The sequence below is a fragment of the Ranitomeya variabilis genome, chromosome 4 (genome assembly GCF_051348905.1).
Source record: "Ranitomeya variabilis isolate aRanVar5 chromosome 4, aRanVar5.hap1, whole genome shotgun sequence".
Classification (NCBI taxonomy): domain Eukaryota; kingdom Metazoa; phylum Chordata; class Amphibia; order Anura; family Dendrobatidae; genus Ranitomeya; species Ranitomeya variabilis.
This window is the reverse complement of record NC_135235.1, coordinates 294,882,033-294,907,712: the sequence shown is the minus strand read 5'-3', so window position 1 is coordinate 294,907,712 and position 25,680 is coordinate 294,882,033. Positions and strand designations below refer to the sequence as shown.

The window sequence follows — 25,680 nt, the reverse complement described above, 5'->3', positions numbered from 1 at the left end:
AAGCCACCTCCCTGCAGGACTCGGATGCCGCGGCCATCTTGGACCTGCAGCGAGGAGGAGGTAAGAGACCCTCGGAGCAACGCGATTACATCGCGTTGCTCCGGGGGTCTGAGGGAAGCACGCAGGGAGCCCCCTCCCTGCCCGATGCTTCCCTATACCGCCGGAATACTGTGATCATGTTTGATCGCAGTGGGCCGGGGCGGTCCGTGACCGCTCATGGCACATAGTGCCGGATGTCAGCTGCGATAGTCAGCTGACACCCGGCCGTGATCGGCCTCATGGGGGGAGCGCGGCCGATCGCATATGACATACTATCCCGTCACGGGGAATTAAGTCCCAGGTCACCTTGACGGGATAGTGCGTCATATGGGATTAAGGGGTTAATGAGGAGAGACTGCATTCTGCTGGCCAGGCGAAATCAAGCTGAACCAAATTATGCCTGAAGATTTATAGGGGGATCGACTGTGTGCTGGACCTGATCAGGTGACCCACAGGAAGGACTTCCTTGATATAAAAGCGCTGCTCCCCAAACTATAGGCAGACTTGACACAAGAGAAGAGAGTAGAGCAAACATGCTCCAGGGTGTCGCTGAGGCCAGCGTAACAGGCCTCAGCGGAAAGTCTATGACATCAAGGTGTCAGCCATCGTAGACAAGGCCCGGATTCCGTACAGAAGGATTCCGAGTTCTGCCTGTGCTAGTCGGGACCTGAATTAGTGCCTCACGCCGATAAAGCTCAAGAGACCAAAAGTTACCTGACAAAAGCCGGGGCCAAGTCCACTCCGTTTCAAACCTAACAGACTTCCGTCGACGGTCAAGCCGAGAATATCCATGAGAAGACTGCAACTGGTGGGATGTGCCTGCGACTGCGGAAGGACAGTATGTGTGAGCAGGGCTGTTACTTACAACTATCCTTTATGGTACCGGGGATGGCTGGGATTAGGATCTCAGGTTGGAAGGGGGCTGGTTTTTGTGTAGGAAGCTCAATGGGCATTGACAGACTATGTCATAGCCTAGCAGGAAAACCCAGTGTCCCCAGCTAGGGCCATATTTGCAGAGAGAGAGAACTTATGTTGTAGCTACCATGACTGGGCACACTACAGTTGTGAACATAATGTTTAGGTTAGATATAGAAAGACTTTCTTTGCTTTTCCAAAGTTTATGGTTTTCTTTGTTTGAATAGTCAATCAACAAGAGAACAGCTGACGGCACCACCAGGACGTCCACCTGCCGAACACACCGACTTACAGCTGGAGCCGGCCACTCGATCTCAGGTGATTAGCCAAAGAAGCATACAGTTACATCTCACGAGCAAAAAGAAAGTGGCAGCACTCACCGATCTTCTTAAAACAGGTAAGCCTTTATTCTGATAAAATCTTCACGGCTCGGGGGTGTACATACAACAGAGTGTTAGGTCCAAACGACGGCCGTTTCGCGCTGATCTGGCGCTTCTACGAGTCAGTGACTAGTAGAAGCGCCAGATTGGCATGAAACGGCCGTCATTTGGACCTAACACTCTGTTGTATGTACACCCCCGAGCCGTGAAGATTTTATGGAATAAAGGCTTACCTGTTTTAAGAAGATCGGTGAGTGCTGCCACTTTCTTTTTGCTCGTTTCTTTGTTTGAATGTTAATCTGCCTAGCTACTAACACTAATTGTAAAGAGTTACTTTAAATTCCTGTATATAAATAGAATTATAATCATCCCTGACTGTTTCAGCCTCGTGTCTCTGTGCGTTGCATCCAGCCATCTGCATTATACCTGGAGAAGTTGCCATGTTGGTCTGGGCCAGATGGACGATGTGAAAAATGAACGACTACATCGGAAAGCACGTCAGCTGTAAGTCACCATCTATAACTGCACTTTGATCACTTGTATGTTCTGCAAGACTGGTATCTACCACTATATGTAACAATATGGCTGTAATATCACTGTGTCACTACAAGTGTAATCAGGTTAGAGGTCCACTCAGATGTTTTGCTCTATACCCTCAAGCTATACCCCTAGCTACACCTCTGCGTGTACCTCTTGGCCCCCCGAAAAATCACAGACATGTGAATGACCCCATAGTCCATCACAGGCACGAATGCTATACCTGAAAAACACAGACAGCACTCACAGGTGAAAATCAGACATCTGAATGAACCCTGATGGACAGGCAGAACAATTTCCTTTCCCAGCAATTTGCTGAGATACATAATCTACGGGGCAATACTCATCAAACAGTAGCTTATATACCAGAAAAGTCTCCCACCATGATATGTCATATTATACTCTAATATTTCATTAAAAAAACATAGTAGATTTGTTACATTTTTATGATTTCATAATTTTTTCTTTCTTTTCTAAAAAATCAGAAGAAATGAACAGCAATCACACAATGGTAACCGGATTTATTCTTCTGGGATTTTCTAGCCTTATCAAGAATAAAGTCTTCCTTTTTCCGATCTTCTTATGTACTTACATCATCACTGTGTGTGGGAACCTATCTATAATCCTTGCATACAAGTTTAGTCCGAGCCTCCACACTCCAATGTATTTTTTTCTTGCTAATTTTGCTCTCTTGGAAATAATATATGTTTCGTGCACTGTCCCGAAGATGTTGTCCAGTCTATGGCCAGAATGTAACGCCATCTCCTTCTCTGGCTGCGCTATACAGATGTATTGTTTCTTGCTGTTGGGTGGAACAGAATGCTGTATGCTGGGAGCCATGGCTTATGACCGCTATAACGCCATATGTCACCCTCTGTTGTATACTGTGATTATGAGTGAAGTGGTCTGTATCCAGCACATAGTGGGATCATACGTCGTTGGTGCAGTGAATGCTGTAATTCACACAACATTCACTTTTTCATTACCATTCTGTGGATCAAAAGAGATAGACCATTTCTTTTGCGATGTGCCACCCGTCCTAGAACTCTCCTGCCAGGACATTTGGGTTAATGAACTTGTGATATTTCTGATTGCCGGTTGTGTTATGATTGGTCCGTTCACAGTAACAATAATTTCCTATGTGGAGATCATTTCAAACATTCTAAAACTTCGTTCCACATCCAGCAAGAAAAAGACTTTTGCAACCTGCTCCTCTCACTTAATAGTTGTTACAATATTTTATGGTTCAACAATTTTTATGTACCTTAGACCAAGGTCAAAATATAGGATTGGGCAAAACAGCATGGTCTCTTTAATGTACACTGTTATTGCTCCTCTCTTAAACCCTTTTATATACAGCCTACGAAACAAAGAGGTCAAATCAAGTATCAAGAATATATTTTTACAGAAGATAAAATTCTGATAAATTATTTCTGTTCACTTTTAATTTTTCCATTTTATTTTCAACATATACAATATAATATGTTTTTTGCTGCACAGTTTGTAATTTACCGTAATTTAAATCTAAAACAAAAAATGTTAAATGATTTGGAAGTGACTATAGAGATCAAATCAAATATCGAAAAAATATTTTTAGGACTATTACAATTTTAAGTTAATTAAAGCTATTTTTACTTTATTTCCTTACTCTGCAGTCTCTCTCTCATTCCTTATTTCTCTACTTTTGTCTTTCTCCCCCCATCATTTTCATCACATTGTAAGGAGGTACGTGGCTGTAGCAGCACAGAGATCATGGACTGAGTGGTTATAAAACAAAAGGCTATAATTAGTATTGAGCAAGCACTAAAATGCTCGGGTACTTCTTATGTAAGGAGGTAGACAGGACCGCAGGTACTTGCATGCCGGGTCTGGAACTAGAAAGGCTGCATCCTGTGTTCCTGGGGGGAAGCATGAGTGGGATGGACCTTCCCCTGCTGTCTGGGGGAAGCCTGAGCAAGGAGGACTTTTCTGGGGATGGAGAAGGGTGGAGAGAGCCAGAAAAGGGCACACAGCAGCAGAGGCATGAAAGAAAAAAGCACGCAAAACGGAGTAGTCTGGCACCGGCAGAGAGGAGTGTGGGGAGCAGCGCAGAGAGCAGTGTGCAGAGCGGCGTGCAGAGCAATGAGCAGCGCGCTATGCTTCCACCATCCGAGTGTACCGGTGTGGCGGTGGGCCATATAGAAGGAGCCCTCGTTGCATGCAGAGCAAAGCCATACAGAGCAGAGCCGTGCAGAGCCGAGCTGTATACATCCAGCCAAGCCGTGCAGACCGAGCGGAGCTGATCCAGCTGTGCAGCAGCCAGAGTGAGAAGTGCCCTGCCCTGAGAGCACCAGCAGCATGCAAGCCAGTGCCTGTCGTCGCCCACTGCCAACAGCGGGGAACAGAGAGAGAGAGACGTGCGGTATGAGTCCGGTCTCTGTGTCCGTACTATACACGTGCCCCATAGGAGTGACTGGGGACAGTACAGACCTTCGTACCCTGACTGGGCCACTAAACACTGTGACCCGTATTACTGTCAGTCACTTCGGGCCCATTTGACAAAGACTGTCAGGAGAGTAGCACAGGAGACACGTCGGGCTTAGACAGTACCATGGCCCGTAACCTTGGAGGCATCTACAGTATATGTACTAGGAGCAGTGGAAGGTACCGGAGACCAACCACTGTCACCAGAAGATGAGGTATTGTTTTTTGCTGAACCCCATTAATAAAAACATCGTGCCAGCCGTTGCCGGCGTAATTGAGTTCACAGCAGGAGCTGCAGTGTCAAGACTTCCTGATACGCTTGCTACCAAATTGTCGTTATTTGTCCCCCTTGCACTTCACTTTGCCATTTATACAGTTTAACTCTTTTCCTCCCTGCGTGGAGTATTCCCCTGTAAATAAGCCTGTTAACCCTTGCTCTGCCTCCTGTCCGTCACTGCATCCTGCATTCCTGCTAGCAGCTTACACTTGGCATAGTTGGCAGGATGCAGTCTACTGGCGCAGGGATGGTAGACCAAGCTGTTCGGGGAACTCCAAGGGCCAGAATACCACTGGGACAATTTTGAGTAATCACCCCAAGTTCACAGGGAGCAACGTTCTGTTATGGAGCTGGACTGAGTGGGTCAGGGGGATGATGAGAATGTACTCCATGACTCCTGCGTTAGCGGCGGAGGTTGCCTGATGGCTCTAGATGGAGAGGCCAGGGATTCCATCATATTACGACCTCCCCATGAGTGAGACACCTTTGACAAAGTACTGGAAGAGACACATGGAGACCCCACGAACGTAGGGGAGTTACGCACATGCTTTTTTAGGTGTATTCAAAGAGAGGGGGAGACTGTGACGCAGTACATGAACGTGCTACAGGAGTTACACACTGCAATTCTTAAGAAAGATGGCATAGGCGTAGGACCCCCTGACATAGTGCTGCGAGACCAGTTGGTGACAGACCTGAGAGATGTGCTGCTTTGGCGGTGTTGTGTGAGCGTCTGCGAGCTAACCTGCTCATGACTTTTGCAGAAATTGGAGCAGAGGCACGCATAGGCGAGCAGGAGCAGGGGGTTGCAGCCTTGACAGGGATGGTCCAGTGTAGCAGAGTACCCAGCTCAAACGAGGAAGAGCCGATTTGGACCCGCGAATTACGGCAGGGAGTACAGAAAGTATGGGAAAAGTTGAAAAGCTGGAGGAGGCTCACACAGCTGTCTTGGAGTCCCATGTCGTACCCCAAGGTGGCTCGCAGAAAAACCTAAAGGAAGTTAGAGGAGAAGTGCGGAGTATCAGAAGTTCCCCAGCAGTTGTCCCAAGATTTACTTCCAGTACACGGAGTGGAAAGCAAAGGCAAGAGAGATGTGCTTCCCACCAAGGTCGATGATCCAGACCAAAGCGCTCACCAGACAGATGCAGACAAGGGTGTTGGATTTGTGGATGAATGGGACACCTGTCCAGAAATTGCCCTACTCGAAACAGACGATGGAGAAGATCTGCTCATCCCTCCGAGGGTCCTGTGAGTTGGAAAGACCGCCGCTCCTGGGAGAAATGGTGTGGTGAGAAGAGAGCAGCCGCATCCAGAGCCAGACAGTGCCACGATGTCGGGTGCCGTGAAGAGATGGAGAGGGGTTCGACTATCTAAAGTGGAGTGTCTTCATTGGTCAGGGGCATGGAGGTGAACCTGGTGGAGCTCCAACTTGGATCCGAGGGTTCTGTCTGTGAGACCCAGCCTGAAGAACAGAAAGAGCCAGATGTCCCTGAAACTCCCACTCCCACGGTTCGTTTGTGAGAAGAAAGAATCACTTAACTTGCCCTCTGAAGTGGACAGTTTGCCAGCCGTCGGCTCAAGAGACCTCGATTTAATGGAAGAGTTGCAAAATGCTCATGAGGTACCTCCGCCAGAAGTGGTAGATTGTGAAGAGGAAGAAGTTCCCAGGACATTACCTCTGGCAGCTCTAGAATATGAAGAGGCGAGTCTGGTGACACTCCAAACTGTATCCAGGGGTGCCGTCCGTGAAGACCAACCCAAAGGGGAAGAAGAGGTGTCTAATCGAATGATCCACCAGAGCCTGTCATGTCCCTGCCTGTTACGGGAACCCATAGAAAGGGAACAAGTGCCAAGTGTCCCCAGTACGCCCACTTCCAAGATTCCCATTTGTGAAAAGGAAGAACCACTGACTTTGCTCTCTGAAGTGGAAAGGTTGCTGCCCGATAGCCCCAGAGATCTTGACCGATTGGAAGAGGTGAAGCAGCTGGGTGAGGCAGAGAGTATGGCTGAGAAGCAATGGGAAGTGACGCCCGCAGTACCCACCGAGGATGATGAAAGATCTGGCGTGCATAGTCTTTATTACATCCAATTTCGGCACTGATGGGAGTGTGCCTGTCAAAGAGAGGGGGTGCTTTGGAGAAGAATTGCCAGTATTTAGTCCACAGACTGAGGAGTCCAAGAAGTTCCCAAGGTTTCCGAAGAAGACCAGGAAAAGGATCAGCCATCTGCTGGCAACAAAGCTAAGAAAAGGAAAAAGAAGAAGAAAGGTGTGAAAGTGACCGATGATGCAGAGATATCGGATGAGACTGAAGATGTGAGAAAAGTGACTAAAGTCCCTACCACTTCACTCGAAGGTTGAAATGACCTCTACAGGCCTTACTGGGAGAAGATGGAGCCAGAAAGGCAGGAGGAGTTGCGAAAATTGTGGGCAGCTGTCGGCCCTCAGACGAGGATCGTGCAGTACAACGAATCCTCCCCTGTGGAATGGCAAGGTAAAAGAGAGGGGGAATGTAAGAAGGTAGAACAGACCGCGGGTGCCTGCATGTCAGGTCCGGAACTAGATAGGCTGCATCCTGTGTTCCCAGGGGGAAGCCTGTGTGGGATGGACCTTCCCCTGCTGTCTGGGGGAAGCCTGAGAAAGGAGGACCTTCCTGGGGTTGGAGCAGGGCAGAGAGAGCCAGAAAAGGGCGCGCAGCAGCAGAGGCATAAAAGTAAAAAGCACGTGAAATATAGTAGTCTGGCGCCGACAGAGAGAAGTGTGGGGAGCAGCCCAGAGAGCGGTGTCCAGAGCGGCGCGCAGAGCTGTGAGCAGCACGGTATGCTTCCCCCATCCGAGTGACCTGGTGTGGTGATGGGCCATATAGAAGGAGCCCCCGTCGCATGCAAAGCAGAGCCATATAGAGCAGAGCCTTATACACCCAGCTGAGCAATGCAGACCACGCGGAGCTGAGCCAGTTGTGCAGCAGCCAGAGAGAGAAGTGCCCTGCCCTGAGAGCACCAGCAGCATGCAAGCCAGCGCATGTCATCGCCTGCCGCCAACAGCGGGGACAAAAGAGAGACAGATGTGCGGTGTGAGTCCGGTCTCCGTGTCCGTGAGTATTCGGTGTGAGTCCGGTCTCCGTGTCCGTGAGTACTACACATGTGCCCCATAAGAGTGACCGGGGACAGTACAAACCTTCGCACCCTGACTGGGCCATTAAACACCTACCAAGCAACGCTGGGCTCGAACAAGACCATGACCCGTATTACCGTCAGCCACTTTGGGCCCGTTTGACCGAGACTGTCAGGAGAGTAGTACAGGAGACACATCGGGCTTAGACAGTACCGTGGCCCATAACCTTGGAGGCATCTACAGTATATGTACTAGGAGCAGTGGAAGGTACCGGAGACCAACCACTGTCACCAGAAGACGAGGTATTGTTTTCTGCTGAACCCCATTAATAAAAACATTGTGCCAGCCGTTGCCGGCGTAATTGAGTTCACAGAAGGAGCTGCAGTGTCAAGACTTCCTGATACGCTTGCTACCAAAGTCGCTATTTGTCCCAATGTACTTCACTTTGCCATTCATAGAGTTTAAAGGTACCGTCACACTAAACGATATCGCTAGCGATCCGTGACGTTGCAGCGTCCTGGCTAGCGATATCGTTTAGTTTGACACGCAGCAGCGATCAGGATCCTGCTGTGATATCGCTGGTCGTTGAACAAAGTTCAGAACTTTATTTGGTCGTCAGACCGGCGCGCATCGTCGTGTTTGACACCAAAAGCAATGATACCAGCGATGTTTTACACTGGTAACCAGGGTAAACATTGGGTTACTAAGCGCAGGGCCGCGCTTAGTAACCCGATGTTTACCCTGGTTACCAGTGTAAAATGTAAAAAAAAAAACTACATACTCACCTTCGCGTCCCCCGGCGTCCGCTTCCCACACTGACTGAGCGCCGTAAAGTGAAAGTGAAAGTACAGCACAGCGGTGACGTCACCGCTCTGCTGTTAGGGCCGGCGCTCAGTCAGTGCAGGAAGCGGACGCCGGGGGACGCGAATGTAAGTATGTACTGTTTGTTTTTTTTACATTTTACGCTGGTAACCAGGGTAAACATCGGGTTACTAAGCGCGGCCCTGCGCTTAGTAACCCGATGTTTACCCTGGTTACCCGGGGACCTCGGCATCGTTGGTCGCTGGAGAGCGGTCTGTGTGACAGCTCTCCAGCGACCAAACAGCGACGCTGCAGCGATCAGCATCGTTGTCTGTATCGCTGCAGCGTCGCTTAGTGTGACGGTACCTTAACTCTTTTCCTCCCTGCGTGGAGTATTCCCCTGTAAATAAACCTGTTAACCCTTGCTCTGCCTCCCGTCTGTCACTGCATCCCGCATTCCTGCTAGCATCTTACAGTTACTCTAGTCGAGCATATCGTAATGCTCTGGTTCTTGACCTGAGTAATGAGTATAATGGAAGTCAATGGGAAACTCAAGCATTTTTCTGGAGGTCCTTCCACCTGGAGGTCTGGAAAGAGTCTAAAAATTGCTGAAAACAATTTAAACAGTGCTAATATGGCATGGAAACAGCATGGGGAAGACCCCTGTACCCATCTCTGAATCCCAGGTCGCTGCTGGGAACAGTGTTGTTGGAGTATTACACCACTTTTACAGACTGACAATAAAACATACAAAACCGCACTTAAAATCGATTTGCCTGGAAAACATGTTAAGAAACATTCTTTCCAGGATAATGACTTGCATATAAAGCAAAATAAATAAAAGGGAAAAAAAAATGCTCCTCCACCCCTTGGGCTATTTTGACACGCTGTGTGTTTGCCGCTTTTTGCACGTTTGCATTTCCTTCAATGGTGAAAAAAAAATTCAACAGGAAATGTAATTCTATTAGGCTGGGTTCACATTGCGTTAGGGCAATCCGTTTAGCGCTTGCGCTTGCGGATTGCGCTAACGCAATGTTTTTGTAGGGGCCGCGTTAGGGGTCGCGCTAACGTCCCCGCTCTCGCAGATCCCCGATCTGCGAGAGCGGGGAACGGACCTCGGGCGCGCCGCGGACGCTGCAAGCAGCGTCCGAGGCGCGCTACAAAAGAACGGCACATCGCTAGCGCGAGCCGAAAAAGGCACGCGCTAGTGATGCGCTACAGGCAAAATTTACATTGCTGTCAATGGGTGCGCTAACGGACCCGTTGCACGGCGTTAATTGCGACATTTTCACCGTGCAACGCTGTCCGTTAGCGTGCACACATTAACGCAATGTGAACCCAGCCTTATTGTAATACCTTATCTGGACATGTGTTTTGTGAGACATGATCAGACACATTGAAAATCACAATTTTTATTTTTTTTAGGGCCATACAATTTTCTAGGCTCCTCCTTCTAGACCTGTCCTCTATTTTCAACACAGTTGACCACTGCCTCCTACTACAGATCCTCTCTTCCTTTGGCATCAAAGACCTTGCCCTATCCTGGATCTCCTCATATCATATCAAATGTAGCATTTCCTACTCACACACTACCTCCTCATTGCACCCTCTCTCTGTTGGTGTCCCTCAATCCTCTGTCCTAGGACCCCTACTCTTCTCCATCTATACCCTTGGCATGGGACAACTCATAAAGTCCTATGGCTTCCAGTACCATCTATATGCTGATGACACTCAGATGTACCTCCCGGTCCAGATGTAACCTCTCTGCTGTCATACAATCCCAGAGTGTCTATCAGCCTTATCTCCTTCTTCTCCTCTCGCTTCCTCAAGCTCAATGTGGACAAATCTGAACTAATTATTTTTCCTCCAGCTTGCATATCTTCCCTACCTGTTCTATATATCACAATAAATGACACTTTCCCCTGTACAGGAAATCCGCTGCCTCGGAGTAACCCATGACTCTGCCCTGTCCTTCAAACCACACATCCAAGCTCTCGCCACATCCTGTCGCCTCCAGCACAAAAATATTTCCAAAATCCATCCTTTCCTCAACTCTCAATCTACTAAAACGCTTGTACATGCCCTAATCATCTCCCACCTCAACTACTGCAACATCCTCCTTTGTGGCCTACCAGGGTCGTATTTGCCAATAGGCACTAGAGGGCACGTGCCTAGGGCGGGACAATGTGGGGGGCGGCACTTGAGCAAGGTTGTGGGTTTTTTTTAATTTAAGTCGTGGGTCACCTCCCGACCGACCGCCCCCCAGCCCCCCCGGCCGCCCGCCGCCCACCTCCCACCCACCCTCCTTGAAGACATCATACTCACCCTGCTCCAGCGATGCCTGGTCTCAGCATCTGCACCTCGTCCTGAATGAGCGGTCACGTGGTATCGCTCATTAAGGTCATGAATAGTGTTGAGCGATACTTTCCGATATCGGAAAGTATCGGTATCGGAAAGTATCGGCCGATACCGTCACAGTATCGGAATCCAATCCGATACCGATACCCGATCCCAATGCAAGTCAATGGGACGAAAATATCGGAATTAAAATAAACCCTTTATACACTTGTAGGTTCATTCTACATGAAGGAAAACAACTAAGAATATTGTAGGATGTATTGGGGGACGTGGCGGAGATATTAAAGGGACAGAGGTTTAGCCCAATGTAATAGAATAGCAGGATTTTTTATTTTTTTTTATGAAGTTCGGCGTTAGAAAGAATTTGACTATGTTTTTTTTTTTTTTTTTATGTCAGATATTGATGTTTCACTACTTCCACGCCCTTCACCTTCTTTTTTACTTCTCCCACGCTTTCTTCTTAATTATCCTCATCATCAGCTTCTTTGACATCAACTTCTTCACCTTATTCATCTTCTTCTTCATCTTCTACCTATTATTTTTTGGGTTACATTGTTCATATTCTTTTTATTTTACTATTATCTTCATCATATTCAACTTCTTCATCATATTCTTATTTGTGACAGGCATTCCCGTAGTTGTTATCTATAAAAGTTTGAAGATTACACCTTCCGTTCTGCCTGTCACAAAACAGTTACATTTGTCCGCGTTCAGTTTGGCCTGCAGCATCAGGCTTTATCCAGGGGCACCACGAGGAGGAACGGACTCACCCCCATACACTGCTTAGTCTTCTTCTGCTTATAATTTAGATAATATTTTTTGCTCTGATATTTAGTGTTATGCTTAATGTTCTTCTGCTCTTTGTTCTGCAGCCTCTTGTTCTTCTGCTTCTCGGTCTTCCAGGTCGTCGTCGTCTCCAGGGTCGTCGTCTCCGGGGTCGTCGTCATCGGGGTGGTCTTCAGGGTCGTCGTCTCCGGGGTCGTCGTCATCGGGGTGGTCTTCGGGGTCATCGTCTCCAGGGTCGTCGTCATCACGGTGGTTGTCGTCTCTGGTGTCGTCGTCATCTTAGGGGTGGTCTTCTGGGTCATTGTGTTTAGTCTCTTGAACTTGGAAATGTAGCAGAAGGTACAAGAAGGCTGAGAAAATGCCGAGAACCAGCTGATGGAACTGGAACTCGGATGGCTACCCGAAGGTCCAAGAGCCAATGGAACTACCGAGGACCAGCTGACGTTACTGGAACCCGGTTACTAAGCAGGAGGTACCTGTGCTGAAAGCACTACCAAGGACCACCTGACGTTGGTGGAACTCGGATACCCAGAGGGAGGCACCTAAGCCAAAGGCTCTGCCCGGAACCAGCTGACGGTACTGGAACCAGGATGGGGAGCAGAAGGTACAAGAGCAAAAGACACTGCCGAGAACCAGCTGACGGTGCTGGAACCCGGATGGGTAGCCGAAGGTCCAAGAGCCAATGGAACTACCGAGGACCAGCTGACGTTACTGGAACCCGGTTACTAAGCAGGAGGTACCCGTGCCTGAAAGCACTACCAAGGACCACCTGACGTTGGTGGAACTCGGATACCAAAGGGAGGCACCTAAGCCAAAGGCTCTGCCCGGAACCAGCTGACGGTACTGGAACCAGGATGGGGAGCAGAAGGTACAAGAGCAAGTGTCTGCGTGGCTTTTGCAGGACACGATGCCGGCTGCACAGCAGGGGAACAGCTGGCGGTGCTGGACCCCACTGACACATTGGCGAGGTGTTTTTCTCTGTGCAGCTAGCACATCTGGGCCCCAACTGGCGGTTTGTTAGAGCCCAGGGTCAGCAGGAGGAGGAGCAGGAGGAGGAGGAGCAGGGGGAGGGGAGTGTAGGCCGAAGCCTGCACTGGCGGCAGCTTTGGGTCTGTTGTGTCTGCGTGGCTTTTGCAGGACACGTTGCCGGCTACACAGCAGGGGAACAGCTGGCGGTGCTGGACCCCACTGACACATTGGCGAGGTGTTTGGCTCTGTGCAGCCAGCACTTCCGGACAGCAACTAGCGTTGTTGGAGCCCGGGCTCTGCAGGTGGAGCAGAGTGTAGGCCGAAGCCTAATTGAACCGATTTCAAAAGTCACCTTTAACCCCCCCTCAGGGGTTACAAAGTAGAAGAGCCACAGCTTATGCAGCAGCAGTGCTGCGCAAGTCAAAGGTTGCTCTTGTAATTTTTCTCCTTGCACACGCTGAATGGAACACGTATAACATTCAGCCCTTTATACAGTCAAACTGTGTAATGGAGGCGCGAGTTCCCTTTGTAATGAGACGCAGCACAGGTGTCAAGAATCCCACCTTGGTGCTGGGTGCAGCCTCCCGAGCGTTGTTATTTGCTGTACAGGAGTCTGCGCTGTCGTGTTATCCCCTGGCCTAGCGCCGTTAGCGCTGCCCATCTTCTGGCATCATGTAATGTCGGCCGGTGCGGTTCGCGATGACCATGAATCCCAGCCCCGCAGTGTCTTAACATTGTTAAAACACTGCGGGGCTGGGATTCAGGGCCTGGCGCAGCACATATGTTGGCCTCTCACACTCGGGTCCTTACACCCGCTTCAGACTGTGCGGCGTCATCTGATCCCTTATCGCATGCCACGGCCATGAAGCCGCACAGTCCGAAGAAGGCGGAAGGAGAGGAGGGACAGGCGAACTGATGCACTGATCCTGCCCATGAATCACACCCTCGCAGTCCCAATAAATAAGACACCGAGGGGCGTTGTGTGGGTCAGGGCGGCCGCAGAGGCGCAGCCAGCCAAACAATGATGCCAGAAGACGGGCAGCGCTACCAAGGGGGTTGCAGCGTGTCATTACAAAGGAAAGTCACACCACCGGGACGGTTAAATGGTCACACAGAGGACACATTTCAGACGTGTTTTCAGTTCCACATGTGCGAGGAGAATACGTTTCTGAGCCACCTTGCACACATGCAGCATTACCGCTGTACAAGGTGGCTGGATAACGTAAAAACGCCTGGGGGAGGGGGGACAGGTTCCCTTCAATTTCAGTTCTTGTGTCTGCGTGGCTTTTGCAGGACACGTTGCCGGCTACACAGCAGGGGAACAGCTGGCGGTGCTGGACCCCACTGACACATTGGCGAGGTGTTTGGCTCTGTGCAGCCAGCACTTCCGGACAGCAACTAGCGTTGTTGGAGCCCGGGCTCTGCAGGTGGAGCAGAGTGTAGGCCGAAGCCTAATTGAACCGATTTCAAAAGTCACCTTTAACCCCCCCTCAGGGGTTACAAAGTAGAAGAGCCACAGCTTATGCAGCAGCAGTGCTGCGCAAGTCAAAGGTTGCTCTTGTAATTTTTCTCCTTGCACACGCTGAATGGAACACGTATAACATTCAGCCCTTTATACAGTCAAACTGTGTAATGGAGGCGCGAGTTCCCTTTGTAATGAGACGCAGCACAGGTGTCAAGAATCCCACCTTGGTGCTGGGTGCAGCCTCCCGAGCGTTGTTATTTGCTGTACAGGAGTCTGCGCTGTCGTGTTATCCCCTGGCCTAGCGCCGTTAGCGCTGCCCATCTTCTGGCATCATGTAATGTCGGCCGGTGCGGTTCGCGATGACCATGAATCCCAGCCCCGCAGTGTCTTAACATTGTTAAAACACTGCGGGGCTGGGATTCAGGGCCTGGCGCAGCACATATGTTGGCCTCTCACACTCGGGTCCTTACACCCGCTTCAGACTGTGCGGCGTCATCTGATCCCTTATCGCATGCCACGGCCATGAAGCCGCACAGTCCGAAGAAGGCGGAAGGAGAGGAGGGACAGGCGAACTGATGCACTGATCCTGCCCATGAATCACACCCTCGCAGTCCCAATAAATAAGACACCGAGGGGCGTTGTGTGGGTCAGGGCGGCCGCAGAGGCGCAGCCAGCCAAACAATGATGCCAGAAGACGGGCAGCGCTACCAAGGGGGTTGCAGCGTGTCATTACAAAGGAAAGTCACACCACCGGGACGGTTAAATGGTCACACAGAGGACACATTTCAGACGTGTTTTCAGTTCCACATGTGCGAGGAGAATACGTTTCTGAGCCACCTTGCACACATGCAGCATTACCGCTGTACAAGGTGGCTGGATAACGTAAAAACGCCTGGGGGAGGGGGGACAGGTTCCCTTCAATTTCAGTTCTTGTGTCTGCGTGGCTTTTGCAGGACACGTTGCCGGCTGCACAGCAGGGGAACAGCTGGCGGTGCTGGACCCCACTGACACATTGGCTGGTGTTTTTCTCTGTGCAGCTAGCACATCTGGGCCCCAACTGGCGGTGTGTTAGAGCCCAGGGACAGCAGGAGGAGGAGCAGGAGGAGGAGGAGCAGGGGGAGGGGAGTGTAGGCCGAAGCCTGCACTGGCGGCAGCTTTGGGTCTGTTGTGTCTGCGTGGCTTTTGCAGGACACGTTGCCGGCTACACAGCAGGGGAACAGCTGGCGGTGCTGGACCCCACTGACACATTGGCGAGGTGTTTGGCTCTGTGCAGCCAGCACTTCCGGACAGCAACTAGCGTTGTTGGAGCCCGGGCTCTGCAGGTGGAGCAGAGTGTAGGCCGAAGCCTAATTGAACCGATTTCAAAAGTCACCTTTAACCCCCCCTCAGGGGTTACAAAGTAGAAGAGCCACAGCTTATGCAGCAGCAGTGCTGCGCAAGTCAAAGGTTGCTCTTGTAATTTTTCTCCTTGCACACGCTGAATGGAACACGTATAACATTCAGCCCTTTATACAGTCAAACTGTGTAATGGAGGCGCGAGTTCCCTTTGTAATGAGACGCAGCACAGGTGTCAAGAATCCCACCTTGGTGCTGGGTGCAGCCTCCCGAGCGTTGTTATTTGCTGTACAGGAGTCTGCGCTGTCGTGTTATCCCCTGGCCTAGCGCCGTTAGCGCTGCCCATCTTCTGGCATCATGTAATGTCGGCCGGTGCGGTTCGCGATGACCATGAATCCCAGCCCCGCAGTGTCTTAACATTGTTAAAACACTGCGGGGCTGGGATTCAGGGCCTGGCGCAGCACATATGTTGGCCTCTCACACTCGGGTCCTTACACCCGCTTCAGACTGTGCGGCGTCATCTGATCCCTTATCGCATGCCACGGCCATGAAGCCGCACAGTCCGAAGAAGGCGGAAGGAGAGGAGGGACAGGCGAACTGATGCACTGATCCTGCCCATGAATCACACCCTCGCAGTCCCAATAAATAAGACACCGAGGGGCGTTGTGTGGGTCAGGGCGGCCGCAGAGGCGCAGCCAGCCAAACAATGATGCCAGAAGACGGGCAGCGCTACCAAGGGGGTTGCAGCGTGTCATTACAAAGGAAAGTCACACCACCGGGACGGTTAAATGGTCACACAGAGGACACATTTCAGACGTGTTTTCAGTTCCACATGTGCGAGGAGAATACGTTTCTGAGCCACCTTGCACACATGCAGCATTACCGCTGTACAAGGTGGCTGGATAACGTAAAAACGCCTGGGGGAGGGGGGACAGGTTCCCTTCAATTTCAGTTCTTGTGTCTGCGTGGCTTTTGCAGGACACGTTGCCGGCTGCACAGCAGGGGAACAGCTGGCGGTGCTGGACCCCACTGACACATTGGCTGGTGTTTTTCTCTGTGCAGCTAGCACATCTGGGCCCCAACTGGCGGTGTGTTAGAGCCCAGGGACAGCAGGAGGAGGAGCAGGAGGAGGAGGAGCAGGGGGAGGGGAGTGTAGGCCGAAGCCTGCACTGGCGGCAGCTTTGGGTCTGTTGTGTCTGCGTGGCTTTTGCAGGACACGTTGCCGGCTACACAGCAGGGGAACAGCTGGCGGTGCTGGACCCCACTGACACATTGGCGAGGTGTTTGGCTCTGTGCAGCCAGCACTTCCGGACAGCAACTAGCGTTGTTGGAGCCCGGGCTCTGCAGGTGGAGCAGAGTGTAGGCCGAAGCCTAATTGAACCGATTTCAAAAGTCACCTTTAACCCCCCCTCAGGGGTTACAAAGTAGAAGAGCCACAGCTTATGCAGCAGCAGTGCTGCGCAAGTCAAAGGTTGCTCTTGTAATTTTTCTCCTTGCACACGCTGAATGGAACACGTATAACATTCAGCCCTTTATACAGTCAAACTGTGTAATGGAGGCGCGAGTTCCCTTTGTAATGAGACGCAGCACAGGTGTCAAGAATCCCACCTTGGTGCTGGGTGCAGCCTCCCGAGCGTTGTTATTTGCTGTACAGGAGTCTGCGCTGTCGTGTTATCCCCTGGCCTAGCGCCGTTAGCGCTGCCCATCTTCTGGCATCATGTAATGTCGGCCGGTGCGGTTCGCGATGACCATGAATCCCAGCCCCGCAGTGTCTTAACATTGTTAAAACACTGCGGGGCTGGGATTCAGGGCCTGGCGCAGCACATATGTTGGCCTCTCACACTCGGGTCCTTACACCCGCTTCAGACTGTGCGGCGTCATCTGATCCCTTATCGCATGCCACGGCCATGAAGCCGCACAGTCCGAAGAAGGCGGAAGGAGAGGAGGGACAGGCGAACTGATGCACTGATCCTGCCCATGAATCACACCCTCGCAGTCCCAATAAATAAGACACCGAGGGGCGTTGTGTGGGTCAGGGCGGCCGCAGAGGCGCAGCCAGCCAAACAATGATGCCAGAAGACGGGCAGCGCTACCAAGGGGGTTGCAGCGTGTCATTACAAAGGAAAGTCACACCACCGGGACGGTTAAATGGTCACACAGAGGACACATTTCAGACGTGTTTTCAGTTCCACATGTGCGAGGAGAATACGTTTCTGAGCCACCTTGCACACATGCAGCATTACCGCTGTACAAGGTGGCTGGATAACGTAAAAACGCCTGGGGGAGGGGGGACAGGTTCCCTTCAATTTCAGTTCTTGTGTCTGCGTGGCTTTTGCAGGACACGTTGCCGGCTGCACAGCAGGGGAACAGCTGGCGGTGCTGGACCCCACTGACACATTGGCTGGTGTTTTTCTCTGTGCAGCTAGCACATCTGGGCCCCAACTGGCGGTGTGTTAGAGCCCAGGGACAGCAGGAGGAGGAGCAGGAGGAGGAGGAGCAGGGGGAGGGGAGTGTAGGCCGAAGCCTGCACTGGCGGCAGCTTTGGGTCTGTTGTGTCTGCGTGGCTTTTGCAGGACACGTTGCCGGCTACACAGCAGGGGAACAGCTGGCGGTGCTGGACCCCACTGACACATTGGCGAGGTGTTTGGCTCTGTGCAGCCAGCACTTCCGGACAGCAACTAGCGTTGTTGGAGCCCGGGCTCTGCAGGTGGAGCAGAGTGTAGGCCGAAGCCTAATTGAACCGATTTCAAAAGTCACCTTTAACCCCCCCTCAGGGGTTACAAAGTAGAAGAGCCACAGCTTATGCAGCAGCAGTGCTGCGCAAGTCAAAGGTTGCTCTTGTAATTTTTCTCCTTGCACACGCTGAATGGAACACGTATAACATTCAGCCCTTTATACAGTCAAACTGTGTAATGGAGGCGCGAGTTCCCTTTGTAATGAGACGCAGCACAGGTGTCAAGAATCCCACCTTGGTGCTGGGTGCAGCCTCCCGAGCGTTGTTATTTGCTGTACAGGAGTCTGCGCTGTCGTGTTATCCCCTGGCCTAGCGCCGTTAGCGCTGCCCATCTTCTGGCATCATGTAATGTCGGCCGGTGCGGTTCGCGATGACCATGAATCCCAGCCCCGCAGTGTCTTAACATTGTTAAAACACTGCGGGGCTGGGATTCAGGGCCTGGCGCAGCACATATGTTGGCCTCTCACACTCGGGTCCTTACACCCGCTTCAGACTGTGCGGCGTCATCTGATCCCTTATCGCATGCCACGGCCATGAAGCCGCACAGTCCGAAGAAGGCGGAAGGAGAGGAGGGACAGGCGAACTGATGCACTGATCCTGCCCATGAATCACACCCTCGCAGTCCCAATAAATAAGACACCGAGGGGCGTTGTGTGGGTCAGGGCGGCCGCAGAGGCGCAGCCAGCCAAACAATGATGCCAGAAGACGGGCAGCGCTACCAAGGGGGTTGCAGCGTGTCATTACAAAGGAAAGTCACACCACCGGGACGGTTAAATGGTCACACAGAGGACACATTTCAGACGTGTTTTCAGTTCCACATGTGCGAGGAGAATACGTTTCTGAGCCACCTTGCACACATGCAGCATTACCGCTGTACAAGGTGGCTGGATAACGTAAAAACGCCTGGGGGAGGGGGGACAGGTTCCCTTCAATTTCAGTTCTTGTGTCTGCGTGGCTTTTGCAGGACACGTTGCCGGCTGCACAGCAGGGGAACAGCTGGCGGTGCTGGACCCCACTGACACATTGGCTGGTGTTTTTCTCTGTGCAGCTAGCACATCTGGGCCCCAACTGGCGGTGTGTTAGAGCCCAGGGACAGCAGGAGGAGGAGCAGGAGGAGGAGGAGCAGGGGGAGCGGAGTGTAGGCCGAAGCCTGCACTGGAGCAAGTTGAAAGGAAACCTTTAACCCCCCCCCCAGGCGTTTGTAGCTGGAAGAGCCATCGTGTACAGCACTAATGCTGGAAAAGGTAAACTTAGCTCTTTTAATTATGGTCCTTGCATATGCTGAACCTAACACTTATGAAATGTGTCCCCTCACAGCGTTCAACCGTCCGGTCGGTGGAACTTTCCTTTGTCATGTGACGCAGCACAGCCGTCATTTTTACCCCCTTGTCGCCGTGCGCCGCCTCCTCAGCGTTGTTTGAATCTGTCCCGGAGCCTGCGCTGTTAGGTTACCCCTTGGCCATGCACACATTTTGCGCTGCCCGTCTTCTGACATCATTTGCTGTCAGGCTGGCTGCGCCTGTGCGGGTGCGCTGTCCGAGATTCAGCCTCGCGGTGTCGTCTAATGTAATCCCACCGCGGGCCTGGGATCCGTGTCCATGCGCAGTGCATATCCTCGCCTCTCACTCCCCTCCCTACGGCTTCTTAAGACTGTGCGGTGTCACGGCCGTGGCATGCTATTAGGGACCAGCTGACACCGAACAGTCTTTAGAAGCCGTAGGGAGGGGAGTGAGAGGCGAGGATATGCACTGCGCATGGACACGGATCCCAGGCCCGCGGTGGGATTACATTAGACGACACCGCGAGGCTGAATCTCGGACAGCGCACCCGCACAGGCGCAGCCAGCCTGACAACAAATGATGTCAGAAGACGGGCAGCGCAAAATGTGTGCATGGCCAAGGGGTAACCTAACAGCGCAGGCTCCGGGACAGATTCAAACAACGCTGAGGAGGCGGCGCACGGCGACAAGGGGGTAAAAATGACGGCTGTGCTGCGTCACATGACAAAGGAAAGTTCCACCGACCGGACGGTTGAACGCTGTGAGGGGACACATTTCATAAGTGTTAGGTTCAGCATATGCAAGGAGCACCACGAAAAGAGGCACTTTTTCCCTTTGCATCATTACTGCTGCACAAGGTGGCTCCTTCAGTAACAAACGCATGGGGGGGGGGGGACAGGTTCCCTTAAATTTAACTTGTTGTGCCTGCGTGGTGGTCGCAGTACACGTTGCCGTATACACAGCAGGGGAACAGCTGGCGGTGCTGAACCCCACTAACACATAGGCGAGGTGTTTGGCTCTGTGCGTACAGCACTTCTGGACGGCAACTGGCGGTGTTGGAGCCCAGGGACAGGTGGAGGAGGAGGAGGAGGTTGGAGGAGGTTGGAGGAGGTAGGAGGGATTGCCACACACACAGCAGGGGAATAGCTGACGTTACTGAACCCCAATAACAGAGGAGGGACTGTTGACTGTGCGTACAGCACTTCTGGACGGCAACTGGCGGTGTTGGAGCCCAGGGACAGGTGGAGGAGGAGGAGGTTGGAGGAGGTTGGAGGAGGTAGGAGGGATTGCCACACACACAGCAGGGGAACAGCTGACGTTACTGAACCCCAATAACAGAGGAGGGACTGTTGACTGTGCGTACAGCACTTCTGGACGGCAACTGGCGGTGTTGGAGCCCAGGGACAGGTGGAGGAGGAGGAGGTTGGAGGAGGTTGGAGGAGGTAGGAGGGATTGCCACACACACAGCAGGGGAACAGCTGACGTTACTGAACCCCAATAACAGAGGAGGGACTGTTGACTGTGCGTACAGCACTTCTGGACGGCAACTGGCGGTGTTGGAGCCCAGGGACAGGTGGAGGAGGAGGAGGTTGGAGGAGGTTGGAGGAGGTAGGAGGGATTGCCACACACACAGCAGGGGAACAGCTGACGTTACTGAACCCCAATAACAGAGGAGGGACTGTTGACTGTGCGTACAGCACTTCTGGACGGCAACTGGCGGTGTTGGAGCCCAGGGACAGGTGGAGGAGGAGGAGGTTGGAGGAGGTTGGAGGAGGTAGGAGGGATTGCCACACACACAGCAGGGGAACAGCTGACGTTACTGAACCCCAATAACAGAGGAGGGACTGTTGACTGTGCGTACAGCACTTCTGGACGGCAACTGGCGGTGTTGGAGCCCAGGGACAGGTGGAGGAGGAGGAGGTTGGAGGAGGTTGGAGGAGGTAGGAGGGATTGCCACACACACAGCAGGGGAACAGCTGACATTACTGAACCCCAATAACAGAGGAGGGACTGTTGACTGTGCGTACAGCACTTCTGGACGGCAACTGGCGGTGTTGGAGCCCAGGGACAGGTGGAGGAGGAGGAGGTTGGAGGAGGTTGGAGGGATTGCCACACACACAGCAGGGGAACAGCTGACGTTACTGAACCCCAATAACAGAGGAGGGACTGTTGACTGTGCGTACAGCACTTCTGGACGGCAACTGGCGGTGTTGGAGCCCAGGGACAGGTGGAGGAGGAGGAGGTTGGAGGAGGTTGGAGGAGGTAGGAGGGATTGCCACACACACAGCAGGGGAACAGCTGACGTTACTGAACCCCAATAACAGAGGAGGGACTGTTGACTGTGCGTACAGCACTTCTGGACGGCAACTGGCGGTGTTGGAGCCCAGGGACAGGTGGAGGAGGAGGAGGTTGGAGGAGGTTGGAGGAGGTAGGAGGGATTGCCACACACACAGCAGGGGAACAGCTGATGTTACTGAACCCCAATAACAGAGGAGGGACTGTTGACTGTGCGTACAGCACTTCTGGACGGCAACTGGCGGTGTTGGAGCCCAGGGACAGGTGGAGGAGGAGGAGGTTGGAGGAGGTTGGAGGAGGTAGGAGGGATTGCCACACACACAGCAGGGGAACAGCTGACGTTACTGAACCCCAATAACAGAGGAGGGACTGTTGACTGTGCGTACAGCACTTCTGGACGGCAACTGGCGGTGTTGGAGCCCAGGGACAGGTGGAGGAGGAGGAGGTTGGAGGAGGTAGGAGGGATTGCCACACACACAGCAGGGGAACAGCTGACGTTACTGAACCCCAATAACAGAGGAGCGACTGTTGACTGTGCGTACAGCACTTCTGGACGGCAACTGGCGGTGTTGGAGCCCAGGGACAGGTGGAGGAGGAGGAGGTTGGAGGAGGTTGGAGGAGGTAGGAGGGATTGCCACACACACAGCAGGGGAACAGCTGACGTTACTGAACCCCAATAACAGAGGAGGGACTGTTGACTGTGCGTACAGCACTTCTGGACGGCAACTGGCGGTGTTGGAGCCCAGGGACAGGTGGAGGAGGAGGAGGTTGGAGGAGGTAGGAGGGATTGCCACACACACAGCAGGGGAACAGCTGACGTTACTGAACCCCAATAACAGAGGAGCGACTGTTGACTGTGCGTACAGCACTTCTGGACGGCAACTAGCGGTGTTGGAGCCCAGGGGCAGGTGGAAAAGCAGAGGAACACAATGTAGGCCGAAGCCTGAGAAAGTCGAAAGGGAACCTTTAACCCCCCCCCCCAAGGCGTTTGTAGCTGAAAGAGCCAGCTTGTGCAGCACAAAAGATGCAAAAGGAAAAGGTGGCTCTTTTCATCATGCTCCTTGCAAACACAGAACTAAACACTTATAAAATGTGTCCCCTGAAGCCGTGAAACCGTCCCGGAGGTGGGACTTTCCTTCGTAATATGACGCAGCACAGCCATCATTACTACCCCCCCGCCGCCGTGCCCCGGCTCCTCAGCGTTGTTTGATTCCGTCCCGGAGCCTGCGCTGTTATGTTATCCCGTGGCCAGGCACACTTAGCGCTGCCCATCTTCTGACATCATTTGGTGTCAGGCTGGCTGCGCCTGTGCGGCCGCGCTGGCCGCGAGCCCGCCTCGCAGTGTCTTCTGATGTAATCCCACTGGGGGCCTGGGATCCATGGCCATGCGCAGTGCATATCCTCGCCTCTCACTCCCCTCCCTACGGCTTCTTTTTCAGACTGTGCGGTGTCACGGCCGTGGCATGCTATTAGGGACCAGCTGACACCGAACAGTCTGAAGAAGCCATAGGGAGATGAGTGAGAGGTGGAGGTTCAGATATGCACTGCGCATGTCCATAGATCCCAGGCCCCCAGTGGGATTAAATCAGAAGACACTGCGAGGCGGGCTCTCGGCCAGCGTGGCCGCACAGGCGCAGCCAGCCTGACACCAAATGATGCCAGAAGACGGGCAGCGCTAAGTGTGCCTGGCCACGGGATAACATAACAGCGCAGGCTCCGGGACGGAATCAAACAACGCTGAGGAGCCGGGGCGCGGCGCCGGGGGGGTAGGAATGACGGCTGTGCTGCGTCATATTACGAAGGAAAGTCCCACCTCCGGGACGGTTTTACGGTATCAGTGGACACATTTTATAAGTGTTAAGTTTTGCGTGTGCAAGGAGCAAAACCAAAATAGCTACCTTTTTCCTTGTGCAGCATTACTGCTGCACAAGGTGGCTCTTTCAGTAACAAACGCCTTGGGGGGGGGGGACAGATTCCCTTACATTTCAGTTGTTGTGTCAGCGTGGCGGTCGCATGACACATTGCCGGCTACACAGCTGGGGATCAGCTGACGTTACTGAAACCCAATAACACTGGGTCGTATGTTTTGACTGTGCAGACGGCACGTCTGAGCCTCAACTGGCGGTGTTGGAGCCCAGGAATTTAAGTTCAGGTGGTAGAAAGATGAACACAACAGGAGACCTGGATAACGTATACAGTGACCTAATTATTTAATCAGGAGGAGGAGTGGCAAATTCCTGCGAGATCCAGGCCTTGTTCATTTTCAGAAAAGTAAGCCGGTCAACGTTATCGGAGGATAGTCGCATGCGACGGTCAGTTAGTACACCACCTGCAGCACTAAAGACACGTTCCGATAATACACTGGCCGCAGGGCAAGACAGCACCTCCAATGCATACTGGCTTAGCTCTGGCCATGTATCCAGCTTTGAGACCCAAAACTTGAAAGGGGAAGAGCCGTCTGGGAGTACAGCAAGAGGGCAAGACATGTAGTCTGTCACCATCTGACGGAACCGTTGCCTCCTGCTGACTGGAGCCGTCTGTGATGGTGTAGACTTTTGTGGGGGGCACACAAAACTGTGCCACAGTTGGGCCATACTGGTCTTGCCTTGGGCAGAGGCACTGCTTCTGCTCCCTCTTTGTGCAGAGCCTCCACCACTGCCTGGACGCACTGAGCTGCTTTGGAATGCAGTAGCAGCACTTCTCTCAGTTGGAATGGAGAAGATGATGGAATTGACCAGTGTGTCTTGGTACTCCCGCATTTTTCGCTCCCGGTTCAACGGTGTGATGAGGCTTTCTACGTTGTCCCGGTAGCGAGGATCGAGGAGGGTGAACACCCAATAATCAGACATGTTGAGAATGTGGTCGATGCGGCGGTCGTTTCTCAGGCACTGCAGCATGTAATCCACCATGTGCTGCAGACTGCCAACTGCCCAAGAAACGCTGTCCCCAGCTGGAGGCGTGATCTCTGCCCGCTCGTCATCACCCCACCCTCGCTGTACACACTGAGTACTGGACAATTGTGTAACTCCCTCCTCTGGACGGATGTCTTCCTCCTCCATTGACTCCTCCTCATCCTCCTCACAAACTGTCCCCTGCCTACGCGTTTGTGAGGAACCACGTGGCGCTGACTGTCCAGAAGATGATGGAAGTGGTGAATCCTCATCCTCCACCTCTTCCACAACATCATCCCTTAGCGCTTGCAGTGATTTTTCAAGCAGGCAGATAAGGGGGACAGTCATGCTGACTAGTGCATCATCTGCACTCGCCATCCGCGTGGAATAATCAAAGGGACGCAAAACCTGGCAGACATCCTTCATAGTGGCCCACTCTGTGGTTGTGAAGTCTGTACGGCGCTGACTGCGACTTTTTTGCGCCTGATACAGCTGGTACTCCATTACAGCTTGCTGCTGCTCACACAACCGCTCCAACATATGTAACGTGGAATTCCACCTGGTAGGTAGGTCACATATGATGCGATGTTCCGGCAGGCGGTGTCGGCGCTGCAGAGCCGCAATGCGCGCTTTTGCCGTGCTGGAACGCCGCAAGTGAGCACACTCTAGGCGGACCTTGTGCAGCAGTGCATCAAGATCCGGATAGTCCCTCAAAAAACTCTGCACGACCAAATTGAGCACATGTGCCAGACATGGGATGTGAGTGAGGTTGCCGAGGCCCAGGGCTGCCACCAGATTTCGGCCATTATCACACACTACCATGCCTGGCTGGAGATTCGCTGGCTCAAACCACACATCGCTCTCCTGCTTGATGGCATTCCAGAGCTCCTGCGCTGTGTGGCTACGATTCCCCAAAAAAATTAATTTCAAGACGGCCTGTTGACGTTTGGCCACGGCTGTGCTCATGTCGGTCGTAACAGGTACACGTTCATCACGGGTCCATGTGGAGGTGGACTGTGACGGCTCCTGCAGCGATGATTCTGAGGA

General features: G+C 52.5%; 1 protein-coding gene across 1 annotated transcript; it reads left to right on the top strand.

Moving 5' to 3' along the window:
- The first annotated feature begins 2,361 nt into the window (after nt 1–2,361).
- Nucleotides 2,362–3,294, top strand: LOC143768858 (olfactory receptor 5V1-like). The gene has a single exon (XM_077257482.1). The coding sequence runs from the start codon at nt 2,362–2,364 to the stop codon at nt 3,292–3,294; it is 933 nt and encodes a 310-aa protein (XP_077113597.1).
- The last annotated feature ends 22,386 nt before the right edge of the window (nt 3,295–25,680 follow it).